The sequence below is a fragment of the Oncorhynchus nerka genome, linkage group LG9b (genome assembly GCF_034236695.1).
Source record: "Oncorhynchus nerka isolate Pitt River linkage group LG9b, Oner_Uvic_2.0, whole genome shotgun sequence".
NCBI lineage: Eukaryota > Metazoa > Chordata > Actinopteri > Salmoniformes > Salmonidae > Oncorhynchus > Oncorhynchus nerka.
In genome coordinates, this window is record NC_088424.1 from 38,713,091 (window position 1) to 38,726,113 (window position 13,023).

Sequence of the window (13,023 nt, forward strand, 5' to 3'; positions counted from 1 at the left end):
CTCCTGTCAAGAAACACATAGCAACACACACATAAACACTCCATAAACATTCATATCCTTTCAATTGTCAAAATCTTATTTTGATTGAGGAATTCCATGTGGTCAATTTCCACAACACCTAAGGGCAATGAAGAGTGAGGCTCAAAGTCCTGGCTACAACATTGTGAACAGTAAGGAGCAAACCACAACACTGTGAGTCAAGTGATGGATCTCAATATATATTTATTTAACTAGGCACATCAGTTAAGAACACATTGTTATTTACAATGATGGCCTAGGAACAGTGGGTTAACTGCCTTGTTCAGGGGCAGAACAACACATGTTTACCTTGTCAGCATGGGGATTTGATCTAGCAACCTTTCAGTTACTAGTCCAACGCTCTAACAACTAGGCTACCTGTGGTGCTGGTTGTTGCAACATCATTTCGCTGAGTCTACCTTTAACACTTTAATCTGTTTCAGAATCAATCCATTACATTTGTATTTGCTGTGTAGCCTTCTGTAACCCATGCAACTAGTCGTGTTCAATCTACCAGTTGTGTAGTGTGTTGTGTTAAGTTATGTTGTTGTGGCAGCAGGCAAGGTGGTAGTGTGAGGCATTTGGTTGGACAACTGTCAACAGGACACGGTGTACTCTGCTCCTCTCTGAATGGTCTGATCATCCCTACAGCTGTTGTACAGATTTTCTGAGAAGGAGATATTAATTACGCTCTGTGGGACTGATATCACCATTACTCAAACACACGTACACATGCACACACACACACACACACACACACACACACACACACACACACACACACACACACACACACACACACACCTAACTTTCTACGGCCCCTGTTTCTCTCACCCACAGTTCTACCAGGAGGAGCTGGGCAGGGAGAGACTACGCATTGAGCAGGAGATGCAGGTGAGTGAATCCTGAAGTGAACACAGAAACTCACTTGAAGCTGGGATCCTTAATGGTGAAACTGTCCATTTGTGATATTACAACAACAAAGAAGTTATTGAATACAACCAACACAGTTTTTTCTCCTCTGACATCATCGCACGCACGATAGAAGAGCACAATATGTACTGGAATTTGTGTCACCATGCTGCGAGGCGCTCCTCAGCTCGGCAACAGAAACAATAACAAAGGTGATGGGGCGGCCAGTGGCGCTCTGTCCCCCTACTGCGGACTCCGTCTTTAATATTGCATAATCACTATCAGCTTTGAGTTCTGTATTAAGTTGATTAAAGAGTCTGGACTTTGAGGTGCTAGTCCTACACTACTGTTGAGTCAGTACCCACTTTAGCCAGATCCCACTCTAAGGTGTTGGTGGAGCTTGACCCCTACTGAAGTATAAACACAAAGCACCTTTAAACCAGACAGCCACATACAGAGTGGTAACATCATGAGCTACAGAATATGTGGTCGATGGTCACTATATAAGGAAAAATACATTATCAAATTGTAATCACATATAAATGACTTTCTAATATAATTAGGGTTTCTGTGTGGTTAATTGAAACGCCATTGTATTGAATTCAATGTAAACATCATACATTACCCATAGTTACCATATCATATAACATCTTAGTATATAGCAGCTGCTAGAGCTGAGTAATAAACCGTTCCTAGACCAGTCTGTGTTAGTGTCTCTATGTCTGTTAATGCCAGTATTGTGTTGGGAGCTGTCGGCCCTGAAGGGAGCGGGCCTGGGTTATTTTAGTCTGTGGTAAAAAATGATGTGATGAATTCATGAACAGTCCGCCCACATTCTCTATTCTCATCAGTCACATTCTTAGAGGGGAGCTTCTCATCATTACACAATTAACAGGAAAACAGGTATATACAGTAACAGGTATATACAGTAACAGGTATATACAGTATGCAGGTTTATACAGTAACAGGTATATACAGTAAACAGGTATATACAGTAACAGGTATATACAGTAAACAGGTATATACAGTAACAGGTATATACAGTAAACAGGTATATACAGTAACAGGTATTTACAGTAACAGGTATATACAGTAACAGGTATATACAGTATGCAGGTATATACAGTAACAGGTATATACAGTAAACAGGTATATACAGTAAACAGGTATATACAGTAACATGTATATACAGTAACAGGTATATACAGTATGCAGGTATACAGTAACAGGTATATACAGTAACAGGTATATACAGTAAACAGGTATATACAGTAAACAGGTATATACAGTAACAGGTATATACAGTATGCAGGTATACAGTAACAGGTATATACAGTAACAGGTATATACAGTAAATAGGTATATACAGTAACAGGTATATACAGTAAACAGGTATATACAGTAACAGGTATATACAGTAACAGGTATATACAGTATGCAGGTATACAGTAACAGGTATATACAGTAACAGGTATATACAGTATGCAGGTATATACAGTACACAGGTATATACAGTAACAGGTATATACAGTATGCAGGTATATACAGTAACAGGTATATACAGTAAACAGGTATATACAGTAACAGGTATATACAGTAACAGGTATATACAGTAACAGGTATATTCAGTATGCAGGTATATACAGTAACAGGTATATACAGTATGCAGGTATATACAGTAAACAGGTATATACAGTAACAGGTATATACAGTAACAGGTATATACAGTAACAGGTATATTCAGTATGCAGGTATATACAGTAACAGGTATATACAGTATGCAGGTATATACAGTAACAGGTATATACAGTAAACAGGTATATACAGTAACAGGTATATACAGTAACAGGTATATTCAGTATGCAGGTATATACAGTAACGGGTATATACAGTATGCAGGTATATACAGTAACAGGTATATACAGTAAACAGGTATATACAGTAACAGGTATATACAGTAACAGGTATATTCAGTATGCAGGTATATAGAGTAACATGTATATACAGTATGCAGGTATATACAGTAACAGGTATATACAGTAAACAGGTATATACAGTAACAGGTATATACAGTAATAGGTATATTCAGTATGCAGGTATATACAGTAACAGGTATATACAGTAACAGGTATATACAGTAACAGGTATATACAGTAAACAGGTATATACAGTAAACAGGTATATACAGTATGCAGGTATACAGTAACAGGTATATACAGTAAACAGGTATATACAGTAACAGGTATATACAGTAAACAGGTATATACAGTAACATGTATATACAGTAACAGGTATATACAGTATGCAGGTATACAGTAACAGGTATATACAGTAACAGGTATATACAGTAACAGGTATATACCGTAACAGGTATATACAGTAACAGGTATATACAGTAACAGGTATACAGTAAACAGGTATATACAGTAACAGGTATATACAGTAAACAGGTATATACAGTAACAGGTATATACAGTATGCAGGTATATACAGTACGCAGGTATATACAGTAACAGGTATATACAGTATGCAGGTATATACAGTAACAGGTATATACAGTAAACAGGTATATACAGTAACAGGTATATACAGTAACAGGTATATACAGTAACAGGTATATTCAGTAGGCAGGTATATACAGTAACAGGTATATACAGTATGCAGGTATATACAGTAACAGGTATATACAGTAAACAGGTATATACAGTAACAGGTATATACAGTAACAGGTATATTCAGTATGCAGGTATATACAGTAACAGGTATATACAGTATGCAGGTATATACAGTAACATGTATATACAGTAAACAGGTATATACAGTAACAGGTATATACAGTAATAGGTATATACAGTATGAAGGTATATACAGTAACATGTATATACAGTAACAGGTATATACAGTATGCAGGTATATACAGTATGCAGGTACAGTATATACAGTAAACAGGTATATACAGTATGAAGGTATACAGTAAACAGGTATATACAGTAAACAGGTATATGCAGTATGCAGGTATATACAGTAAACAGGTATATACAGTAAACAGGTATATGCAGTTTGCAGGTATATACAGTAACAGGTATATACAGTATGCAGGTATACAGTAAACAGGTATATACAGTAACAGGTATATACAGTAACAGGTATACACAGTATGCAGGTATACAGTAACAGGTATACACAGCATGCAGGTATACAGTAAACAGGTATATGCAGTAAACAGGTATATACAGTATGCAGGTATATACAGTAAACAGGTATATACAGTAAACAGGTATATACAGTATGAAGGTATACAGTAAACAGGTGTATACAGTAAACAGGTATATGCAGTATGCAGGTATATACAGTAAACAGGTATATACAGTAAACAGGTATATGCAGTTTGCAGGTATATACAGTAACAGGTATATACAGTATGCAGGTATACAGTAAACATGTATATACAGTAACAGGTATATACAGTAACAGGTATACACAGTATGCAGGTATACAGTAACAGGTATATACAGTAACAGGTATACAGTAAACAGGTATATGCAGTATGCAGGTATACAGTAACAGGTATATACAGTAACAGGTATACAGTAAACAGGTATATGCAGTATGCAGGTATACAGTAACAGGTATATACAGTAACAGGTATATACAGTAACAGGTATATACCGTAACAGGTATATACAGTAACAGGTATATACAGTAACAGGTATACAGTAAACAGGTATATACAGTAACAGGTATATACAGTAAACAGGTATATACAGTAACAGGTATATACAGTATGCAGGTATATACAGTACGCAGGTATATACAGTAACAGGTATATACAGTATGCAGGTATATACAGTAACAGGTATATACAGTAAACAGGTATATACAGTAACAGGTATATACAGTAACAGGTATATACAGTAACAGGTATATTCAGTAGGCAGGTATATACAGTAACAGGTATATACAGTATGCAGGTATATACAGTAACAGGTATATACAGTAAACAGGTATATACAGTAACAGGTATATACAGTAACAGGTATATTCAGTATGCAGGTATATACAGTAACAGGTATATACAGTATGCAGGTATATACAGTAACAGGTATATACAGTAACAGGTATATACAGTATGCAGGTATACAGTAACAGGTATATACAGTAACAGGTATATACAGTATGCAGGTATATACAGTACACAGGTATATACAGTAACAGGTATATACAGTATGCAGGTATATACAGTAACAGGTATATACAGTAAACAGGTATATACAGTAACAGGTATATACAGTAACAGGTATATACAGTAACAGGTATATTCAGTATGCAGGTATATACAGTAACAGGTATATACAGTATGCAGGTATATACAGTAAACAGGTATATACAGTAACAGGTATATACAGTAACAGGTATATACAGTAACAGGTATATTCAGTATGCAGGTATATACAGTAACAGGTATATACAGTATGCAGGTATATACAGTAACAGGTATATACAGTAAACAGGTATATACAGTAACAGGTATATACAGTAACAGGTATATTCAGTATGCAGGTATATACAGTAACGGGGATATACAGTATGCAGGTATATACAGTAACAGGTATATACAGTAAACAGGTATATACAGTAACAGGTATATACAGTAACAGGTATATTCAGTATGCAGGTATATAGAGTAACATGTATATACAGTATGCAGGTATATACAGTAACAGGTATATACAGTAAACAGGTATATACAGTAACAGGTATATACAGTAATAGGTATATTCAGTATGCAGGTATATACAGTAACAGGTATATACAGTAACAGGTATATACAGTAACAGGTATATACAGTAAACAGGTATATACAGTAAACAGGTATATACAGTATGCAGGTATACAGTAACAGGTATATACAGTAAACAGGTATATACAGTAACAGGTATATACAGTAAACAGGTATATACAGTAACATGTATATACAGTAACAGGTATATACAGTATGCAGGTATACAGTAACAGGTATATACAGTAACAGGTATATACAGTAACAGGTATATACCGTAACAGGTATATACAGTAACAGGTATATACAGTAACAGGTATACAGTAAACAGGTATATACAGTAACAGGTATATACAGTAAACAGGTATATACAGTAACAGGTATATACAGTATGCAGGTATATACAGTACGCAGGTATATACAGTAACAGGTATATACAGTATGCAGGTATATACAGTAACAGGTATATACAGTAAACAGGTATATACAGTAACAGGTATATACAGTAACAGGTATATACAGTAACAGGTATATTCAGTAGGCAGGTATATACAGTAACAGGTATATACAGTATGCAGGTATATACAGTAACAGGTATATACAGTAAACAGGTATATACAGTAACAGGTATATACAGTAACAGGTATATTCAGTATGCAGGTATATACAGTAACAGGTATATACAGTATGCAGGTATATACAGTAACATGTATATACAGTAAACAGGTATATACAGTAACAGGTATATACAGTAATAGGTATATACAGTATGAAGGTATATACAGTAACATGTATATACAGTAACAGGTATATACAGTATGCAGGTATATACAGTATGCAGGTACAGTATATACAGTAAACAGGTATATACAGTATGAAGGTATACAGTAAACAGGTATATACAGTAAACAGGTATATGCAGTATGCAGGTATATACAGTAAACAGGTATATACAGTAAACAGGTATATGCAGTTTGCAGGTATATACAGTAACAGGTATATACAGTATGCAGGTATACAGTAAACAGGTATATACAGTAACAGGTATATACAGTAACAGGTATACACAGTATGCAGGTATACAGTAACAGGTATACACAGTATGCAGGTATACAGTAAACAGGTATATGCAGTAAACAGGTATATACAGTATGCAGGTATATACAGTAAACAGGTATATACAGTATGAAGGTATACAGTAAACAGGTGTATACAGTAAACAGGTATATGCAGTATGCAGGTATATACAGTAAACAGGTATATACAGTAAACAGGTATATGCAGTTTGCAGGTATATACAGTAACAGGTATATACAGTATGCAGGTATACAGTAAACATGTATATACAGTAACAGGTATATACAGTAACAGGTATACACAGTATGCAGGTATACAGTAACAGGTATATACAGTAACAGGTATACAGTAAACAGGTATATGCAGTATGCAGGTATACAGTAACAGGTATATACAGTAACAGGTATACAGTAAACAGGTATATGCAGTATGCAGGTATACAGTAACAGGTATATACAGTAACAGGTATATACAGTAACAGGTATATACCGTAACAGGTATATACAGTAACAGGTATATACAGTAACAGGTATACAGTAAACAGGTATATACAGTAACAGGTATATACAGTAAACAGGTATATACAGTAACAGGTATATACAGTATGCAGGTATATACAGTACGCAGGTATATACAGTAACAGGTATATACAGTATGCAGGTATATACAGTAACAGGTATATACAGTAAACAGGTATATACAGTAACAGGTATATACAGTAACAGGTATATTCAGTAGGCAGGTATATACAGTAACAGGTATATACAGTATGCAGGTATATACAGTAACAGGTATATACAGTAAACAGGTATATACAGTAACAGGTATATACAGTAACAGGTATATTCAGTATGCAGGTATATACAGTAACAGGTATATACAGTATGCAGGTATATACAGTAACATGTATATACAGTAAACAGGTATATACAGTAACAGGTATATACAGTAATAGGTATATACAGTATGAAGGTATATACAGTAACATGTATATACAGTAACAGGTATATACAGTATGCAGGTATATACAGTATGCAGGTACAGTATATACAGTAAACAGGTATATACAGTATGAAGGTATACAGTAAACAGGTATATACAGTAAACAGGTATATGCAGTATGCAGGTATATACAGTAAACAGGTATATACAGTAAACAGGTATATGCAGTTTGCAGGTATATACAGTAACAGGTATATACAGTATGCAGGTATACAGTAAACAGGTATATACAGTAACAGGTATATACAGTAACAGGTATACACAGTATGCAGGTATACAGTAACAGGTATACACAGTATGCAGGTATACAGTAAACAGGTATATGCAGTAAACAGGTATATACAGTATGCAGGTATATACAGTAAACAGGTATATACAGTAAACAGGTATATACAGTATGAAGGTATACAGTAAACAGGTGTATACAGTAAACAGGTATATGCAGTATGCAGGTATATACAGTAAACAGGTATATACAGTAAACAGGTATATGCAGTTTGCAGGTATATACAGTAACAGGTATATACAGTATGCAGGTATACAGTAAACATGTATATACAGTAACAGGTATATACAGTAACAGGTATACACAGTATGCAGGTATACAGTAACAGGTATATACAGTAACAGGTATACAGTAAACAGGTATATGCAGTATGCAGGTATACAGTAACAGGTATATACAGTAACAGGTATACAGTAAACAGGTATATGCAGTATGCAGGTATACAGTAACAGGTATATACAGTAACAGGTATACAGTAAACAGGTATATGCAGTATGCGTCTGTGTTGACTGGAGCGGGGTTAGATAATAGAAATAGATGCGCTGCTGTGTGTCAAATGAAATTAAATCAAACTTTATTTAAAGTGTCACTATACCTCACATACAGTTGAAAGAAAGCCGCAGTACAGTGTATGTGTATCCTGTCATTTTGATCAAGAGTGTTTGGCTAATCATCGTCACTTGTTAGTTTTGGTAATCGACAGTCATCATCTCTTCTCAGTCATTACCACATATTAGTCGTTATCTTTTGCTAGTCATTACCAGAGCCATGTATTTAGAGAGTTGGGCCAATGAGGTTTCTGCATTATGATGCATTCTCATGTCACTACAACATTCTATGGCAGCCATGTTAGAGCGCCATTAACATTACACTGGGAATATTTAAACATTGCTATGTCACTGTCTAGAATTAGAACAATATTCAACATTCTACAGGTTGTCTCAACTCTCTAGATGCATGGCTCTGGTCATATCCATTATTCTTCCTTTGATCCTGTCTCACTGAGACTCCCAAGGCTCTTGGCTCTGGTCATATCCATTATTCTTCCTTTGATCCTGTCTCACTGAGACTCCCAAGACTCTTGGCTCTGGTCATATCCATTATTCTTCCTTTGATCCTGTCTCACTGAGACTCCCAAGACTCTTGGCTCTGGTCATATCCATTATTCTTCCTTTGATCCTGTCTCACTGAGACTCCCAAGGCCCTTGGCTCTGGTCATATCCATTATTATTCCTTTGATCCTGTCTCACTGAGACTCCCAAAGCTCTTGGCTCTGGTCATATCCATTATTATTCCTTTGATCCTGTCTCACTGAGACTCCCAAGGCTCTTGGCTCTGGTCATATCCATTATTCTTCCTTTGATCCTGTCTCACTGAGACTCCCAAGGCTCTTGGCTCTGGTCATATCCATTATTCTTCCTTTGATCCTGTCTCACTGAGACTCCCAAGGCCCTTGGCTCTGGTCATATCCATTATTCTTCCTTTGATCCTGTCTCACAGAGACTCCCAAGGCTCTTGGCTCTGGTCATATCCATTATTCTTCCTTTGATCCTGTCTCACAGAGACTCCCAAGGCTCTTGGCTCTGGTCATATCCATTATTCTTCCTTTGATCCTGTCTCACAGAGACTCCCAAGGCTCTTGGCTCTGGTCATATCCATTATTCTTCCTTTGATCCTGTCTCACAGAGACTCCCAAGGCTCTTGGCTCTTGTCATTTGGTGGCAGCTTTGAATCCTACACATTTTTGTTGTTGTGTTTCTCATGAAGCAGCCAAATCCCCAAGGTGCCTCTGGAGGCATTTTACCTTGTAAATCAGCTTGGCTCTAAGATGCAAATTTGACTATCACGGCTCAGATTTCACACAGTGATGTTGTCCCATTGCCTTGGCCACTGCCAGTTGTAACTAAGGCTGAATGGATCACTATTACTCAAATCCATGTCAGTTTCTTTAGAAGACTGAGGCGGATGGGTCTTTGAAAGTGGAAAATGAATGCACAGGCGTAGGCAATGGAATGGCACACATTGAACTTTGGATTTATTTGCCCCATTAAATGACAGAAAAATACCTAAATATCAATATTTTCTGGCCTATAGTAAGGGTAGAAAGAATTTTCACCTGTCTGTCAACATGTTCAATATCTGTGTACACAACAGAGCACGACTGTATACAACACAAAAGGCTTGCAAGTGTCTGTATCCATGTATGTCAATGAGTGTGCGTGCAAGGATGTGTGTTGGTGCGTATTTAGTGGCTCGTGTTTCAGCGAGGTTGTCAATAGGTCACGCTGACCTTCTGGTGCCAACTCTGACACACACAGATATCAAGTTGTGTTGTCTAAGATACCTAGCTTCTAATTGGTTCTCCAGACACCACAGCCAATGAGATCAATCTAAATGGCAGGCCATCCAGAAGGGAGAAATGTTATGAATGAAATGCGCTGTGGATCTATGCTTAAGTCTATGCTTAAAGAGGAGTTTGAAGGAACTATCTGATTTTGCTGTGGACTCTGCCGGAGAGTACTGAAGTAGTCCTCATTTTAAACCCCAACAAACTTAATCAAGGACCCCCAACTACACCCAGACTGTCATTTTAAACCCCAAATCCTCAACAAACTTAATCAAAAACCGCCAACTAACCCCAGACTGTAATTTTAAGCCACCCATAATAAGGCATTAGTGAGGAGCTGACCTAGGACATACAAGGTCAACTCTGCCCTCGGAGAAAATGTCTGCCATACACCATCATATAGTAATGAAGCCTACATGGGTTTAAAAATGAAGCATAGTAAATATTAGCACAATCACATACAGGTTTTTGTTATGAATCATGTATTACTCTTGACTTTAAATAAACCGTCAATTTGATGGGTTCAATTTGGTTTAACCAGTCCCTTTAAAATTGTGATTTAACTAGGCAAGTCAGTTAAGAACAAATTCTTATTTATAATGATGGCCTAGGAACAGTGGGTTAACTGCCTTGTTCAGGGGCAGAGCAGGAGATTTTTTACCTTCTCCTATCAGCTATCAGCTTCAATCTAGCAACCTTTCAGTTACTGGCCCAACGCTCTAACCACTACGTTACCTGCCGCCCAAAAAACCCATCCCTTTTGGTAACCTATCCCCTTTGATAATCATTCCCTTTTGGTTTAATCCATCCCTTTTGGTTGAACCCATCCCTTTTGGTTGAACCCATCCCTTTTGGTTGAACCCATCCCTTTTGGTTGAACCGATCCCTTTTGGTTGTACCCATCTCTTTTGGTTGAACTCATCCATTTTGGTTTAACCCATCACCTTTTGGTTAACCCATCCCTTTTGGCTTAACCAATCCCTTTTGGTTGAACCCATCCCTTTTGGTTGAACCCATCCCTTTTGGTAACCCATCCCTTTTGGTTGAACCCATCCCTTTTGGTTGAAGCTATCCCTTTTGGTTGAACCCATCCCTTTTGATAACCCATCCCTTTTGGTTGAACCCATCCCTTTTGGTTGAACCCATCCCTTTTGGTTGAACCCATCCCTTTTGGTTTAACCCATCCCTTTTGGTTGAACCCATCCCTTTTGGTTGAACCCATCCCTTTTGGTAACCCATCCCTTTTGCTTGAACCCATCCCTTTTGGTTTAACCCATCCCTTTTGGTTTAACCCATCCCTTTTGGTTGAACCCATCCCTTTTTGTTTAACCCATCACTTTTGGTTTAACCCATCCCTTTTGGTTGAACCCATCCCTTTTCCAAGAGAGACTTGGACCTAGTAGCCATTTGTAACATTCTGTTCTGAGGCAGCATGCTATTTTGAGAATCAAATCTGATATGTGCAGTCACAGTGTGAGTGCATGACTGTCTGTGTGCACACCCTCAGGGATACACAGTCAGTGGTCACTGTGGAAACCTATGAGCCTAAAGCATTCTGGGTAATTTGGTTTTGTACAGCTCATTTATTCACACAGCCAAACCATATTTTAAATGTTGAAGCCAAATGTGATGTTTCAATGTCATTGGGTTGCCCTTGTCAGTAAGTTAATTTATTGTCAGTAAGTTAATTTATTGTCAGTAAGTTCATTTATTGTCAGTAAGTTCATTTATTGTCAGTAAGTTCATTTATTGTCAGTAAGTTAATTTATTGTCAGTAAGTTAATTTATTGTCAGTAAGTTCATTTATTGTCAGTAAGTTCATTTATTGTCAGTAAGTTCATTTATTGTCAGTAAGTTCATTTATTGTCAGTAAGTTCATTTATTGTCAGTAAGTTCATTTATTGTCAGTAAGTTCATTTATTGTCAGTAAGTTCATTTATTGTCAGTAAGTTCATTTATTGTCAGTAAGTTCATTTATTGTCAGTAAGTTCATTTATTGTCAGTAAGTTCATTTATTGTCAGTAAGTTCATTTATTGTCAGTAAGTTCATTTATTGTCAGTAAGTTCATTTATTGTCAGTAAGTTCATTTATTGTCAGTAAGTTCATTTATTGTCAGTAAGTTCATTTATATGCGGCAGCGTCTCTCATGTTGCCTCGTGTTTCTAGAAAAACCGGTTTACCTTCATATGTCAACATATCTGTCTACACCCCTCCATTCACAGCACAGGCTACAATAGCAGTCCCACATGCACCAGTGTCGGTGCATACTGCACCACTAGTGCCCCTCTCTTTGTTCTGTTATTGTAGCATATGTAGTCGTAGTAACCGGTTTTATGGCCATATTGTCCTATTGTGTCACTGTGTTTCCCTCTCTGCTTTAAATCACTCTTCCTGATGACTAACTGTAATGGATAGCCTTGTGTTGTAGTCTATTTCTCACAGACAGGCGCCTGGTTGAAGGCGTTGGAGTCTGGGCCTCCTGTGATATACAGTTCTAGAATAGAATAGAATAGAATAGAATAGAATACAGTACAATAATTATTCTTGACCACATGACTATATGCTATAACTAGAGTCCAGGTCAGGACATGGTCAGGACA

The 13,023-nt window shown here is 36.8% G+C and overlaps 1 protein-coding gene across 1 annotated transcript in view; it reads left to right on the top strand.

Annotated features, from left to right (window-relative positions):
- LOC115120139 (myomegalin-like) overlaps positions 1–13,023 on the top strand; it is a 112,491-nt gene that overhangs the window by 35,877 nt on the left and 63,591 nt on the right. Inside the window, exon 6 of the mRNA XM_065013673.1 lies at positions 859–912. Coding sequence (XP_064869745.1) covers positions 859–912 — 54 coding nt within the window. The remainder of the gene's footprint in view (positions 1–858; positions 913–13,023) is intronic.